Below are 16322 nucleotides of genomic sequence, written 5' to 3' on the forward strand. Positions count from 1 at the left end.
GGCTTTTGGCGCTAGCTGAGAATGTTTCCTTACTTTTACTACTTTATTCATTTAAAAACCCACAATAAAGTCACCAAAATACAGCCGATATTTACTACATAACACACTTATTAAATCGGCACCATTATGGGAGAATTAATCATTTGTGTTCCCTAAAACGCGGTACAAAAGTGTGTGTTACGCTAACGTGGGTAAAAAACAGTAAAGATCCTCATGGACTCTGGAGGATGATCATAGACTGTAAGCGGCTAGCGGAGCTAAAAGAAACTGCCTTCTTACTTTTATAAATTAGGTCATTGTAAACCAAAAATTAGTTACCAAAAAGAGACGACACCGATTACATAACACATTTATTAAATCAGCATTTTTTTTTTTAGTAAATTCATACTTTGCCTTCGTTAAACCGCGGTATAAATGTGTTTAACATGCTAATATGAGGTTAAAAAACAGCGAAAATCAATATGGACTCTGGTGAATAGTTTTACAATTTACTTAATGAGACTATATTCGACGTTCCAAACTAAATCACTATTATTTTTTATATTTTACGTTACAAAATGCGCCACCGCGACAATGTTCCTTATTCCGGGGCGATTTCTCTCTTGTCTTGTTTTATCTTTGAAGAGGGTAACATGTAGAGTTTTCCGTAAAAACATAATATTGCATTTACATTGAAAAAATGAAATAAAATAAATCTGCGGACACGAAAAAAAATCATCCATCGCACGGTAATTTATAATTTACTAATTAAGTTATAATTTATGTGATTTTTAATTTTAAAGCGGTGGGAACTAATATTCAGAAAACTCGGCGCAGCGAAACTTCCGGTGTGAAACTTCCTGTCCTGTGTCAGGTCAAAATGCTCGCGCTCAGAGGGTTTCAGAGGCTAAAATCGGTTTTATCTCCGCGTGGAAGCTCAGGTAAGACCGCGAGATGACGTGTTATAGTTACAGTTGTTATGTAGTTTATTCAGTGTAACAGTAATCATCGCCACCTGTTTTAATCTTCAGTTTAATTCAATGTTAAAATGCAGGGGAAGCTAATGCTAACGTTAGCCGCAGAGCTGCGGAGATGTTGTTGTTTTTATTTTTTATTATTTTTAATTTTATTTTTTGCAGGTTTTAGAAAAATCTCTGCAGCTTCAGCTGAAGGCCAGCAGGAAGAAAACACGGTGAGTAATTTTATTTTATATTAAATCAATATACTGATGTAGAAGTACAGGAAATATGAAGTATAGTTTTGACTAAATGTATTTATTAGTTTTCTATCAGACTTTAACCCTTTGAAACCTAAAAAAATCAAATAAAAAAATAGAATTGTAAATGAGCAACAAAAGAAGAAATAACCCCAAAATTATCTAATTAATTCAAAAAATATAAACAAAACGAGAAAATAATGAAAATAATGTTCTTTAAATAAAAGAAAACAAGAATCAGAAAAAATACTTTAAAATACTGAAATATGTATTATGATAATTATAAATTTAGTTCTTCGTTTTTTTTCTGTTGTTGCTGTTTGTTAGTTTTTATTTTCTGTGTTTGTTTTTCTCACTGTGTGTTGTTATTGACAGTTGTCGGTTGTTGTTAAAAGTTGTTGTTGATGGTTGTTGTTGTCGGTTGTTGTTGACGGTTGTTGTTGTCGGTTGTTGTCGTCGGTTGTGTTGACGGTTGTTGTTGTTTGTTGTCGGTTGTTGTTGACGGTTGTTGTCGGTTGTTGTTGACGGTTGTTGTTGTCGGTTGTTGTTGACGGTTGTTGACGGTTGTTGTTGTCGGTTGTTGTTGACGGTTGTTGACGGTTTGTTGTCGGTTGTTTGTTGTCGGTGTGTTGTTGTTGTTGTGGTTGTTGTCGTTGTTGTTGTGGTTGTTGTGTGTTGTCGGTTGTTGTTGACGGTTGTTGACGGTTGTTGTTGTCGGTTGTTGTTGTTTGTTGTTGTTTGTTGTGTTGTCGTTGTTGTTGTGGTTGTGTTGTTGGGTTGTGTTGTCGGTTGTTGTTGTGTGTTGTTGTTGTTGTCGTTGTGTTGTCGTCGGTTGTTGTTGTTTGGGTTGTTTGTTGGTTGTTGTTTGTGTTGGTGTGTGTGGTGTGTTGTGGTTGTTGTTTGTTGTGTGTTGTTGTTGTTGGTTGTTGTTGGGTTGTTGTTGTTGGTTGTTGTTGACGGTTGTTGTTGTCGGTTGTTGTTGACGGTTGTTGTTGTTGGTTGTTGTTGTTGGTTGTTGGGGTGGTTTGTTGTTGACGGTTGTTGTTGTTGTCGGTTGTGATGGACTCTGATCTTGTTGCTGCTGACGTTATGTTTTGTGTTCTGTCGTTTATCGTTTATGAAATATTTAAAAAATAAATAAATATTTTTTTTTTTTAGCTTTATTTCTTTTTTTTTTTATCCCCTCAAGACATTTTTACCTTTTTTTTGTCATTTAAAGTTTTATTGATTTTCTTTCGATCAGACTTTCTTTTTCATTAAAACATCCGACGTAAAAAACAGCAAACACAGAAAACAGAAAAACGTCTAAAATGACACAAACGTTTCACAGATTCAGCGACGTTTACCGAAATGTCACGAACTCTTAAACTGAAATAAACTATTCAAGACTTCAGAAAATTCCCCTTTTGCGTCCTTCACTGGAGACAGACTGTGATAAATAATAATAATAATAATATCTGTTATTTTCTTAGCTTTTTTTTTTTTTTTCTAAATCTTCTAATTTATCACAGTTTGTGGATTTGTTGCCTTTTTTTTTGCAGTTTTTGAGAGAAATCTCACATTTGCTCAGAGCTCAAAGGGTTAAATAATCACACTGATTATCGCAGTAATAATGAGGTTAAATTAACGTGTTTTTTTTTCTTTCACGTTGAAGTTCGTGAAGATGGAGAATCCGTACAAAGAGCCGGACGGAGGATGTCTCCTCTGCAGCGTCACCGTCGACTACAAGAACACTCAGGTGAGTCAGACCTGCAGCTCCGAAATCCACACGTCCTCAGAGCCTAAAAAGACCCTAAAATCCTGGAAACGTTTGTATATTAATGTATGGATGTTTTTTTAATCGAGTACACACAAGATAAAAAAAAAAATTACTTTTTTTTCAAAAAAAAAAATTCTAAACTTTTTTTTTGTTTTTAAGATTTTTTTTAAGATTTTTTTCTCCTGAATTTTGGGGGGAGGACGAGGTTTTTTTTATTTATTTTTCTTTTTTATTATTATTTTTTTAAATAAAGAAAAAATATTTTATTTCTATTATATATTATTTATTTTTATTATAAATATTATTTTTTTTTATTTTTATTATATAAGGATTTTGTGGATTTTGTGGATTCTTGAAAATCGGCAGAAAAAAGATTTTAGCCAAAAAAAAAAAAAACTGAAGTGAATCACCGTTTTCTAAAATTTTCAAATGAAGCGTTTTTTTTTTTTTGGGGGGGGTTTTTTTCGTTTTTAAAACATGTATGACGTCAGCGTGTTCACCTGTGTCCCGTCTCGCCTGCAGCTGCTGTCTCAGTTCGTGTCGCCTCACACCGGCAGGATTTACGGCCGTCACATCACAGGTGAGACGCTCAGCGCGCCGCCGCGCCGCCGTCGGCCCGTCCGCAGGCCCATTTAACGTCCTCCGTTTGTCTCTGTCTTCCAGGTTTGTGTGGACGGAAACAAAAAGAAATCTCTAAAGCCATAAAGAAAGCTCACTCTATGGGTACGACTGCTTCCAAAAACCAAATATCATTTTTAAAAATAAAATAAAATAAATAAAGATGATGTTTTGAAGTAATCTGTGTTTTTGTCGCCCGCAGGTTTCATGTCGGTGACGCACAAACATCCGCAGTTCATGAAGGATCCCAAAGTTTTCCCGATCAAACGTCGAGATTAAAAATTCAGTTTGTTTTCTGTTTTTGTTTGTTTATTAAAGTCGTCCAGCTGAAGTTTCGTCACTCGAATCTTTTCTTCAAAAGTTTTCTTCAAAAATAACAAAAATTGACAAAATATTTTCTTTAAAAAATGCCAAAAAACTACAAAAAATGCTAAAATGTTTTTTTAAGAAAAAGAAAAAAAAAAACAAGCAAAAAATTTTAAAAAAAATCCAGTGTATTTTTTGAAAGATTTACAATTTTTTCTGATAAAAATTAAGTGAAAATCTTTTTTAGAAATTTGCCAAAATGAAAAAAAAACAAAAACACGCGACGTTCATTATGAAAATTAGCTCTGAATCGCGGCGCCGTTTCAGCGGCTTTTACTGAACCTGTGAACATGTTAGCACGTTAGCATGTTAGCTCAGAGCGGTGAAGCCTGTTTCTGCAAAATAAAAGTGAATTTATATCAAATAAATTAAAGACGGAAACAAAGTTTAACAAAACACAAAAAACTTTATCGTCTTTAAACAAACAGCCGAACATCCTGCTGGAGTTAACTCTTTCATGGCTGCTTCAGTCACGTTAAAATAAAACCAACTTTACTTTTTGTGAAAATAAAAAATTAAAAACCTGCGAACGCCGAAAATAAACTCCAGAAAACGGAGAACTTACGACAACGCCGCGTCTTATTTTTGACATCAGGATCTGCTCTTCCTGCGTTTCCGCTCCCTCCCCGCCGGCGCCGACTCGTTCGGCCTTTTCCGACAATTTGTCCGGCCCGGCGGCGGCAGCCGCGAGAGCGAGTCCTCGCCGTCCGTCGAGTCCGACTGTTTCAGCGTCGTCGTGTCGTCTGCGTCCTCGTCGGCGACAGGAAACGCCTCGAGGGTTTAAAGTCTGTGTGAGGAAGAGAGGCTCGCGGGCGAACAGCGCTCTGATGGCGTCCTGGAGCCGCAGGTTGTTCCTCTGACCGAGTCCATCGAGTCCATCGAGTCTCTCGAGTCTCTCGAGTCCATCGAGTCTCTCGAGTCCATCGGCGTCTGCAGACGAAAACAAAACCACATAAAGTGTTTTTACTGTTCAGATGAAACAAATGAAACTTTAACTTTTATTCACTTTAACTTACTGCTTTTACACTATTTATCATCAATAATAAAAAATATTATTATTAATATTAATATCAATAATGTTTCTCCGAATGTTCAGATTTAGTTACAGTTTTTTAGCTGATAGATTTTGAATGTTGAGCTCATTTTTTTCCTCAAATCTGAAAAAGAAATTAATGTAATAAAAAAAAAAAAAAATGTTATATGTAACTGTAAAAATAACGGTTTAATAAAAAATGTAAAACTTTTTTTTGTGATCCTTTAAATTTTTAACAGGTAAATATAAAATCTGAATGTTACGATAATAAGTCTAAATGTTTATATAATGAACATGCTGAATCTAAATGTCAGTTGTTAAATGAAATGTTTGTTGAAATGAATTTTTTAATCTTAATATTAAATTGAAATATTGACTCTAAATGTCATATCAAAATATATATTTTTTTAAATTTTATTTATATTATATTTATATTTTTACTTATTTATTTACCTTTTCCCCGCCGAGTTCTGCTTCTTCTCGCCGAGTTTCCTCTTCAGAGACGAAACTTCAGCCTGCAGAGTTTCTACCAGACGCTCGCTCTCCTCCACCTGCCCGCACGCTCTCTGCACAACACACAGGTTAAACACACACACGCACACACACACACACGCGCACACACACACGCACACACACGCACGCACACGCACACACACACACACACACACACACACACACACACACACACACACACTCACACACACACACACACACACACACACACACACTCACCTGCAGCTCCGCCTGCAGAGAGTCGTTCATGGCGTTCACGTCGTTCACCTCCCTCAGCAGCCCGTTAGACGAGAAGAATTTAGAGCTGCAACAAAATACATATTACTGTTATTTTGTATCATTATTTTAAATATGTTAACAAAACAATAATAAAAAAGTATTAATTTTAAATATTTTTTTGTTTAATCTAAATGTTATTCGAAATACATAATAATATGGCTGCGTCAGCTTGGAAATATTAATCTAAATGTTTAAATTTTAAATCTAAATATCACAAATGTAAATGTTACATATTTAATCTATTTTTTTTTAAAAAATTCAGCTTGAAGATATTAATCTAATTTAAATCTTAAGTTTAAAAGTTTAATCAAAGTATTAAATGTAAATGTTAAATATAACACATTAATGTTAAATTTGAAATCTAAATGTTAAATCAACATTTTACTCAAAATATTTTTGGCTTATCAGTCAGAAAATATCAGTCTAATGTCAAATCTAAATTTTATTAAAACTATATTTGCAGTATCAGCTAGAAAATATTAATTTATGAAATCTAAATGTCAAATTTAAAAATCTAAATGTTTAAATCAAAGTAAGAATGAGAAATCTAAATTCTGTTTATATTTCAGTTTCAGAATCACGAAATCCAACGAAAATGAACTTCAGCAGCTGACGTCAGTTATGATTTTAAATCAAACTTCTTATTATTGATTAAAAATAAAGAAGATATTTTGGGAGAGTGTAAGCTTTTTTCCCAGCAGGCACCTGTGATTCTTCATGGTGGCGTTGTATCCGGCCGCGGAGCACGGCGCCGACACCTTCCAGTACGCCAGCTGCTCCAGTAAACCCAGATTACTGACCAGCACGGGGACGTTGATGAACTGCCTTCAAAAGACGTGAAACTTTATTAAAATTCATTTATTAACGTCACAGCTCAGAAACACACTCACACGTCCGTTTATTTTTGATTTTTTTTTTTTTGCTGAATCAGGTTTTACGAGTTTTACATTATTTATTTGATTTACTTAATTTTTTCTTTTTTCCTTCAGTTGAAACTTGATATTTATTGTAATTATTTATGTGGTTGTTATCAATGAAAAGCTCCTTTCAGTACGCCAATTTTGTTTTTTGCATTTTATTGTTTTTTTTTTATTATTTTTATTGTGTTTTTAGAGTTTCTGTTTCTGAAGTTGAAGCCGTCACATCTTTTATTTTTATTTCTATTGGCTGAAACTAAAAATGAGAAAAATTAAAGAAAATAATTTTCAAAAAGGACAATTAATGGGTTAATGGTAAGCACACATACATTTTATTTTTTTTTTTTTATGTTTTTTTTTTTTTTTTATTTTTTCTATTAATTATCATCACTGATGTGCTGCCAAATATTTTCTTGATTAAATTGATTTTTATTCCTGTATTATTTTTCATGTATTACTTAGATTTTTTTAGATTTTTTTTTTGTCCACTGATCGGTCTGTTTTTTTTTGCTCATTTTGTGTCATTTTTTTTTTTTAATTTTTTTTTTTTTGAGTTATTTAATTTATGTTAGCTTCCCCTGACTCTCTTTCTGTTTTTTTTTTTTTTTTTTTTCCCATTTTTTTTTTTGTTTGTTTTTCAGTTTTTTGTTTGTGCAAATAAAAGTAATACTAATAAAAAAAAGAAGTGAAATAAAATAGTCAAAAGCACTAAAACTGACTTCTCGCGTTTCGCTTTTTTATCTAAAACTCAAAAAACATTAATTTTAAAATGTAATAAAAGAGAAAAAGCTTCTGTGTGTGAAGTTGGAGCCGCGACACGTTTCGGTGTCAGTTTTTTTTTTTTTTTGTCAGTTTTTTCGGTTTTACCGGCTGCGTGAGATGAAGGCGGCGTACTCCATGCGGTGGGTGGAGCCTGCGGCCGTCACCCTGCTGGGCGTCAGCAGCAGGAAGATCATGTGCGGGTTGGACAGAGACGTCTTCAGCGTCTCGTGGACGATCTTTTCTCTGAAGGTCATCTGTTGATCCGAGTTCCTGCGCTGTCGGTACCAGCCGATGACGTTCTCCTGTTTAAAAAACGCACGGAGAACGTGTTTAATACGCTATAATAAATGCTGTAATTTTGGTGATTTTTCTTTGGCAGGACTGTGGAATAAATACGTAAAATAAAATAAAATATAAGGCAGTCATAAAATAAACCCACCAAAAAAAGTACAAATAATTTTTTTTTTTTTTTTTGCCAAGTTTTTCAAGAAAAAAAGCCTTTGTAAAAAATTACCAAGACTTTAAAAAATTAATTCAATTTTTAAAACTCAAAAGAAAAACAAAAAGCCAGAACTTTTTTTTTTTTTTTGGAAAAAAAACCCACAAAAATTTTTTAAAAGAAAAAAAAATTTTAAGAAAAAAATCCCACCTACTAATATTTTGACATCACAATAATAACTAAAAAGTTTCAGTGTAAAAAAAAAGGTGCAAATATGCATTAAAAAAAAAAAAACAAAAGGGGGGATCTCCCTCTGTGGAGGTCCAGGTTAAGACCCCAGTGTCCTCAAATATTATTAATATATATTATAATATTTAAATGTTTGATGTTTTACCTGCTTATTGTTGGCCAGGAGTTTCTTCACAGCGTCCACGTTCACATCTCCGACACTGTTGTAGAAGCTGCAAACACAGAGATCAGGACAAAAAAAAACAGTAAAATCAAAAAAACATTAAAATCAAAATGAACATTAAAAAAAAAATGCAACATTAAAATCAAAATGCAACATTAAAATCAAAATGCAACATTAAAAACTCTGCTTAAATGAGATCTGCAGCCATGTTTCATTTGCCAAATGAAATAAGTCTGAGATCAGAAAAAAAAAACATTTTTTTTTAATCCAAAAATTTTTTAAAAAAAATTAAATAAAAAAAAAGCCATTTTTTTAAAGAAACAAAAAACAATTTTTGTTTTAAATATCACCAAAAAAATTTAAAAGAAAAAGAAAATCCCAAAATTTTAATGAACAAAAAAAATCACCAAATATTAATATCATCTCCTGTACTCACTCGTTGAGTTTGTGGCTGGCGATGTGCTTCTGGATGTCTGTTTAAAGAAATAAAGATTTATAATAATGTAACAAAAAAAAGCTGCATCACACCAATATTTAACTTACTGTAGTTTGTTTGTGCCCATTTTTTTCAGTTCTCGTTAACAATTTTTCAAGAGGAACACTCTGAATAAAGAATAAATAATTTAAGGCATATTATAAAATGAAAAACTATAGACTTTAAAGGTTAAAATCAAACGTATCACAACATTTTAAAGCATTTAAAAACGAAGCGTAGGTTGGTTTATAGTAATATTAGTATTTCCATTTTTTTCTTCTGTGTCGTGAAAACTGGACAAACTTACTGTAGATTTCCTCGATGTGAATGTGATCCGCCTGAGAGTCGCTGATGGTGATCTGCTCCTCAAATTTACTCTCTCCGAGGATCAGACCCTCCTGCAAAGAGACGGCAAACAGAAAAACCACAGTTTAAAATGTCGTGATTATGTGTTGGATATTATTATTACGGTGTGATGTTGACCTGAGCTGTGTGCTCATTATTACTGTTATACTTCATTAAGAGTTCACTGTGGTCCGATTTATCCAACATGACACGTATTTTTTTTAACAACAGCTTCTTAAACCTTTAAATAAATAATAAATACAGATATGCACGGACCCAAATTTAGTTTAATAAAAAAGAAAACAAGCCTAACATTGGAGCATTTTCTTTAATTTTTTTTTTTTTTTTAAAGATGTTCCAGATATGAGGAAAAAAAAATAAACCACCCAGTGCTTTCAACAAACACTACCATTGAAAAAATAAAAAAAATTATTCTATGCAGGAAGACAGTGACACAATATATATATATATAATAAATTTTTGTTGCAATACAAAGTCCAAATAATAATAGTAAAAATACTAATGAACCTCCTATGACCCTGTGTCCTTATATTAGGACTTAAAAAAATATATCTTTTTTTTTTATTTACTAATATTTTATTAGACTTAATTGTGACTATTAAATAAATACCCAGTGTCCCCATATGAGGACATCACTTTATTTATTTATCTAATAATGTATTTATTATTATTATTATTATTTTTACAATGTTTATTTTAAAAAGTACTTATTGTGTAAAGGTAATGTTTAGTTAATTGTACTGATTAAGTCGTACTAATCCTAAAAAGGAGAAATTAAAAGTTCATGCTAAACAAAAGCTCTGGCTGTAAATACTGCTCCACCACAGTAGTGGGCGGTAACTGGGCGCCAGTTATTTATGGTAATATTACACACAAATACACACACGCTTGTTAATTATAAACGTGCCGAAATCAGCAGCGGAGCCGCATTAAATTTGAAAAACGTATTTAGTTTTATTTCACAAGTTACATGTACTTGACCATAATCGAATTTAGGTTAAATTTGACGTTTTTTGAACGGGGTCTGGTGTGTCCGGACTGTTAGCTTGGTTTTAAAAGTTGCTGAAATAACGTGGCGGGAATTTCAGCTTCACTTAACCAACAAAAACCTTTTCCGTGTTCAAAAACCGTTATAATTAAACTATTACACAAAAATAATAATCATTGTAAAAGTTTTTCACAATGTTGGGTCGTTACTGTTCTGTTTGCTAGCCTCCCTTGTTAAACATGTAAAGTAACCGCCCGCCGGGGTCCACTGAAAAAACATCAAATTTAATGAAATGTGTTTTCACACACGTCGGAATCGCAGTTTACATGCTGGAACATGAGAGAAGCTAAAACTATCCCAGACATACGGACCGTCGGCTCCGCCATGATGCCTGTTAGCCACCGATGGATGAGCCAGAAGCGTTAAAGAAGCGCAAAACAGCCGCAGTGTTAAAAAAAATCTGCGTTTTTCTAGCGCAGTCCGCCATTAGTGGTCTGCGCTAACGGAGGGGCGGGTTTTAAAGACAGACGGCGCCTCACGCTGGGACAGACAGACACCGTTTCCCTGCTGGAAGAGGACATAAAACTCTGCCGGGACTGTCTCACTGTCTCAGGTATTTATTTCAATGTCCATATACGTGTTGGCTGTTGTTTGTGTCACTGTTGTTCGGTTTGTAGTTTGCTTTAGTTAACATAACAGTCAACACTTCGACTAACGGTCCGAACACTTTTCCCTCAGCGAGCGTACAGAGATACACACATACTCACATTACGTACGTTTACTCTTTTTATTACGTACGTTTACTGCTACTCACATTACGTACGTACATTTACTGCTACTCACATTACATACGGTTACTGCTACTCACATTACGTACTTACTTTTACTGTTATTCACATTATGTACATTTACACTCACATTACGTACATTTACTGCACCTCACATTACGTACATTTACAGCTACTCACATTACGTACGTACATTTACTGCTATTCACATTACGTACATTTACAGCTACTCACATTATGTACATACTGCTTACATTTACTGCTACTCACATTACATTACATTTTTACTGCTACTCACATTACGTACTTACATTTACTGCTACTACAATACATTACATTTACAGCTACTCACATTACGTACGTACATTTACTGCTATTCACATTACGTACGTACATTTACTGCTACTCACATTACGTACATACATTTACTGCTATTCACATTATGTACATTTACAGCTACTCACATTACGTGCATTTACTACTACTCACATTACGTACATACATTTACTGCTATTCACATTATGTACATTTACAGCTACTCACATTACGTCCATACTGCGTACATTTACAGCTACTCACATTACGTATGTACATTTACTGCTACTCACATTACGTACATTTACAGCTACTCACATTACGTACATTTACAGCTACGCGCTGGAGCAGGCTGTCGATCATGTAATATAATGAAAAGATAATAATTAATATAATAATTCCGCTTACTATTATTTCCCTGATCATGATCTTTTTAAAAATCCTGAATTGTGCAGTAATTTGAAAAGTCTGTTTAAATGTGAGAGCTGTTAATTAATAATCAGTAATCGGTCTGATGATCTGTGATAATTGTGGTATCACCTTGAAGATGGTTTACAGCAGGAGTATTCAACTAATTAATGTTATTTTTTTTAAACTTCCCAGCATTATATAAAAATTAAAAGCTCCATCGTGAACAAACTTCAGGTACATTTAAGCACATTGTGCTGATAATAGGCCAACCTCTCCTGACGTGATGACGTCATCCTACAGTGACTTTGATGCTGTGTGCAGATGATGGCGTGACCCCGGAGCTGCTGAGTCGTGACCCCGGAGCTGCTGAGTCGTGACCCCGGAGCTGCTGAGTCGTGGTTGCCTCACCTGTCAGCGATGGAGGACCTGTGGAGTTTGGCCGTGAGCGTGTTTCAGGTGTGGATGTTTGTGGTGGTGTTCCTCATCATGCTGCCCGCCATGTTCGGCCTCTCTCTGGGGGTCACCGGCGTCTACATCCAGATCCTGGTCCAGATCCTGGAGGTAACAGAAACAGAATTCAGCTGCAGACAGTGTGTCCTCAGGAGAGCGTGTAGTCGCCCTCTTCCCTCCTTACTTCACATGTTTGAACAGTTAGGAAATCTGCAGCAGCAGGCAGGGTGTCAAGAGGTCATCTGAAAATAACTGTCTTTGTAGTGGGCCACCGTACGGATCCAGAGAGGACGGCAGCAGCAGCCCGCTGTCCCCGTGCCTCTGCCCAACGGTGAGTCCCTCTGCTTTATGTTTACAAGCTGTCTGTCCATCTGTACATCTCAGTCTCGTTATCTATATCTCAAGAACACTGAGAGGGACTTTCTTTAAATGTGGCACAAACGTTTATTTGGAATCAAAGGTGAACTGATTAGATTTTGACAGACAAAGGTCACTGTAACCTTGCTTCCATGTCATTCTTTTGAACGCAATATCTCAAGAAACACCTTAAGGGAATTTTTTAAAACTTGGCACAAAAAAAAAACTTGGACTCCACCATGAAACTCCACAATGAACTGATTAGATTTAGGTGGCCAAAGATCGTTGTAACCTTGCATCTGTCAAATCTTCATGAATGCAATACTTCAAGAACATCTCAGAAGAACTTCTTCAAATTTGGCACAAACATCCACTTGGACTTAGTGATGAATTAATTAGATTTGGCAGTCAAAGGTCAAGGTCACTTTTGCCTTGCATCTATGTCATTCTTTTCAATATGATATCTCAAGAACACCTAGAGGGATTTTTTTTTTTTTTTGGCACGAACGTCTACATGGACTCCACAATGAATTCCACAATGAACCAAATTTTTGGGGGGGTGGTTAAAGGTCAAAGATAACTGTTACCTTGCAATCGTCTAATACTCGTGAATGCAATATCTCAAGACCACATTGTCCAAAGGTCAAAGTCACTTTGACTTTGTTTGTTCCTTTGTCTAATCCTTGTGAACGCAATATTTGACACAAACATCCACTTGGACTCAACAACAAATTAAATAGGATTTTGGTGGTCAGAGGTCAAAGATCACTGTTACCTTGTGTTGGTCTAATCCCTTTGAAACACAATATCTAAAGACCACCCCAAGGCAAACTCTTTAACTATGGCACAAATGTCCACTTGGGCTCAATGAACTGATTACATTTGGGGGGGGGGGGGGGGGGGGGGGGGGGGGGGGGGGGGGGGGGGGGGGGGGGGGGGGGGGGGGGGGGGGGGGGGGGGGGGGGGGGGGGGGGGGGGGGGGGGGGGGGGGGGGGGGGGGGGGGGGGGGGGGGGGGGGGGGGGGGGGGGGGGGGGGGGGGGGGGGGGGGGGGGGGGGGGGGGGGGGGGGGGGGGGGGGGGGGGGGGGGGGGGGGGGGGGGGGGGGGGGGGGGGGGGGGGGGGGGGGGGGGGGGGGGGGGGGGGGGGGGGGGGGGGGGGGGGGGGGGGGGGGGGGGGGGGGGGGGGGGGGGGGGGGGGGGGGGGGGGGGGGGGGGGGGGGGGGGGGGGGGGGGGGGGGGGGGGGGGGGGGGGGGGGGGGGGGGGGGGGGGGGGGGGGGGGGGGGGGGGGGGGGGGGGGGGGGGGGGGGGGGGGGGGGGGGGGGGGGGGGGGGGGGGGGGGGGGGGGGGGGGGGGGGGGGGGGGGGGGGGGGGGGGGGGGGGGGGGGGGGGGGGGGGGGGGGGGGGGGGGGGGGGGGGGGGGGGGGGGGGGGGGGGGGGGGGGGGGGGGGGGGGGGGGGGGGGGGGGGGGGGGGGGGGGGGGGGGGGGGGGGGGGGGGGGGGGGGGGGGGGGGGGGGGGGGGGGGGGGGGGGGGGGGGGGGGGGGGGGGGGGGGGGGGGGGGGGGGGGGGGGGGGGGGGGGGGGGGGGGGGGGGGGGGGGGGGGGGGGGGGGGGGGGGGGGGGGGGGGGGGGGGGGGGGGGGGGGGGGGGGGGGGGGGGGGGGGGGGGGGGGGGGGGGGGGGGGGGGGGGGGGGGGGGGGGGGGGGGGGGGGGGGGGGGGGGGGGGGGGGGGGGGGGGGGGGGGGGGGGGGGGGGGGGGGGGGGGGGGGGGGGGGGGGGGGGGGGGGGGGGGGGGGGGGGGGGGGGGGGGGGGGGGGGGGGGGGGGGGGGGGGGGGGGGGGGGGGGGGGGGGGGGGGGGGGGGGGGGGGGGGGGGGGGGGGGGGGGGGGGGGGGGGGGGGGGGGGGGGGGGGGGGGGGGGGGGGGGGGGGGGGGGGGGGGGGGGGGGGGGGGGGGGGGGGGGGGGGGGGGGGGGGGGGGGGGGGGGGGGGGGGGGGGGGGGGGGGGGGGGGGGGGGGGGGGGGGGGGGGGGGGGGGGGGGGGGGGGGGGGGGGGGGGGGGGGGGGGGGGGGGGGGGGGGGGGGGGGGGGGGGGGGGGGGGGGGGGGGGGGGGGGGGGGGGGGGGGGGGGGGGGGGGGGGGGGGGGGGGGGGGGGGGGGGGGGGGGGGGGGGGGGGGGGGGGGGGGGTCCGGGGGGGGGGGGGGGGGGGGGGGGGGGGGGGGGGGGGGGGGGGGGGGGGGGGGGGGGGGGGGGGGGGGGGGGGGGGGGGGGGGGGGGGGGGGGGGGGGGGGGGGGGGGGGGGGGGGGGGGGGGGGGGGGGGGGGGGGGGGGGGGGGGGGGGGGGGGGGGGGGGGGGGGGGGGGGGGGGGGGGGGGGGGGGGGGGGGGGGGGGGGGGGGGGGGGGGGGGGGGGGGGGGGGGGGGGGGGGGGGGGGGGGGGGGGGGGGGGGGGGGGGGGGGGGGGGGGGGGGGGGGGGGGGGGGGGGGGGGGGGGGGGGGGGGGGGGGGGGGGGGGGGGGGGGGGGGGGGGGGGGGGGGGGGGGGGGGGGGGGGGGGGGGGGGGGGGGGGGGGGGGGGGGGGGGGGGGGGGGGGGGGGGGGGGGGGGGGGGGGGGGGGGGGGGGGGGGGGGGGGGGGGGGGGGGGGGGGGGGGGGGGGGGGGGGGGGGGGGGGGGGGGGGGGGGGGGGGGGGGGGGGGGGGGGGGGGGGGGGGGGGGGGGGGGGGGGGGGGGGGGGGGGGGGGGGGGGGGGGGGGGGGGGGGGGGGGGGGGGGGGGGGGGGGGGGGGGGGGGGGGGGGGGGGGGGGGGGGGGGGGGGGGGGGGGGGGGGGGGGGGGGGGGGGGGTGGGGGGGGGGGGGGGGGGGGGGGGGGGGGGGGGGGGGGGGGGGGGGGGGGGGGGGGGGGGGGGGGGGGGGGGGGGGGGGGGGGGGGGGGGGGGGGGGGGGGGGGGGGGGGGGGGGGGGGGGGGGGGGGGGGGGGGGGGGGGGGGGGGGGGGGGGGGGGGGGGGGGGGGGGGGGGGGGGGGGGGGGGGGGGGGGGGGGGGGGGGGGGGGGGGGGGGGGGGGGGGGGGGGGGGGGGGGGGGGGGGGGGGGGGGGGGGGGGGGGGGGGGGGGGGGGGGGGGGGGGGGGGGGGGGGGGGGGGGGGGGGGGGGGGGGGGGGGGGGGGGGGGGGGGGGGGGGGGGGGGGGGGGGGGGGGGGGGGGGGGGGGGGGGGGGGGGGGGGGGGGGGGGGGGGGGGGGGGGGGGGGGGGGGGGGGGGGGGGGGGGGGGGGGGGGGGGGGGGGGGGGGGGGGGGGGGGGGGGGGGGGGGGGGGGGGGGGGGGGGGGGGGGGTGGGGGGGGGGGGGGGGGGGGGGGGGGGGGGGGGGGGGGGGGGGGGGGGGGGGGGGGGGGGGGGGGGGGGGGGGGGGGGGGGGGGGGGGGGGGGGGGGGGGGGGGGGGGGGGGGGGGGGGGGGGGGGGGGGGGGGGGGGGGGGGGGGGGGGGGGGGGGGGGGGGGGGGGGGGGGGGGGGGGGGGGGGGGGGGGGGGGGGGGGGGGGGGGGGGGGGGGGGGGGGGGGGGGGGGGGGGGGGGGGGGGGGGGGGGGGGGGGGGGGGGGGGGGGGGGGGGGGGGGGGGGGGGGGGGGGGGGGGGGGGGGGGGGGGGGGGGGGGGGGGGGGGGGGGGGGGGGGGGGGGGGGGGGGGGGGGGGGGGGGGGGGGGGGGGGGGGGGGGGGGGGGGGGGGGGGGGGGGGGGGGGGGGGGGGGGGGGGGGGGGGGGGGGGGGGGGGGGGGGGGGGGGGGGGGGGGGGGGGGGGGGGGGGGGGGGGGGGGGGGGGGGGGGGGGGGGGGGGGGGGGGGGGGGGGGGGGGGGGGGGGGGGGGGGGGGGGGGGGGGGGGGGGGGG

The 16322-nt window shown here is 46.6% G+C and overlaps 3 protein-coding genes across 3 annotated transcripts; 2 read left to right on the top strand and 1 right to left on the bottom strand.

Annotated features, from left to right (window-relative positions):
- Positions 1-832: 832 nt before the first annotated feature.
- mrps18c (mitochondrial ribosomal protein S18C) lies at positions 833-3903 on the top strand. The gene is made up of 6 exons (XM_042509868.1): positions 833-920; positions 1119-1171; positions 2850-2933; positions 3477-3534; positions 3618-3677; positions 3775-3903. Exons 1-6 carry the CDS (start codon positions 860-862, stop codon positions 3849-3851), a joined length of 393 nt encoding a protein of 130 aa, XP_042365802.1. The 5' UTR covers positions 833-859; the 3' UTR covers positions 3852-3903.
- A 626-nt stretch (positions 3904-4529) lies between these two features.
- On the bottom strand, positions 4530-10529 carry abraxas1 (abraxas 1, BRCA1 A complex subunit). Its single transcript, XM_042509760.1, is given in 10 exon segments — positions 4530-4718; positions 4720-4822; positions 5425-5537; positions 5704-5788; positions 6469-6588; positions 7548-7744; positions 8276-8342; positions 8730-8766; positions 9076-9167; positions 10429-10529. Coding segments are annotated over 10 exon segments (1083 nt in total). The 5' UTR covers positions 10509-10529.
- Positions 10530-10650: 121 nt separating this feature from the next.
- gpat3 (glycerol-3-phosphate acyltransferase 3) lies at positions 10651-12516 on the top strand. Its single transcript, XM_042508766.1, has 3 exons — positions 10651-10735; positions 11958-12197; positions 12351-12516. The coding sequence occupies exons 2-3, from the start codon at positions 12054-12056 to the stop codon at positions 12513-12515; spliced, it is 309 nt and encodes a 102-aa protein (XP_042364700.1). The 5' UTR covers positions 10651-10735; positions 11958-12053; the 3' UTR covers position 12516.
- Positions 12517-16322: the final 3806 nt, after the last annotated feature.

The sequence above is a fragment of the Plectropomus leopardus genome, chromosome 20 (assembly GCF_008729295.1).
Source record: "Plectropomus leopardus isolate mb chromosome 20, YSFRI_Pleo_2.0, whole genome shotgun sequence".
NCBI classification, from domain to species: Eukaryota; Metazoa; Chordata; class Actinopteri; order Perciformes; family Serranidae; genus Plectropomus; species Plectropomus leopardus.

What these genes read in the sequence shown, in the direction of transcription:
- gpat3 (XM_042508766.1), top strand. Translation starts at nt 12,054, where the DNA reads ATGGAGGACCTGTGGAGTTTGGCCGTGAGCGTGTTTCAGGTGTGGATG. An exon ending in TCCTGGTCCAGATCCTGGAG is followed by an intron (nt 12,198 to 12,350) that starts GTAACAGAAACA and finishes CTGTCTTTGTAG; the next exon opens with TGGGCCACCGTACGGATCCA.
- mrps18c (XM_042509868.1), top strand. Translation starts at nt 860, where the DNA reads ATGCTCGCGCTCAGAGGGTTTCAGAGGCTAAAATCGGTTTTATCTCCG. An exon ending in TCGACTACAAGAACACTCAG is followed by an intron (nt 2,934 to 3,476) that starts GTGAGTCAGACC and finishes TCTCGCCTGCAG; the next exon opens with CTGCTGTCTCAGTTCGTGTC. An exon ending in TTACGGCCGTCACATCACAG is followed by an intron (nt 3,535 to 3,617) that starts GTGAGACGCTCA and finishes TCTGTCTTCCAG; the next exon opens with GTTTGTGTGGACGGAAACAA.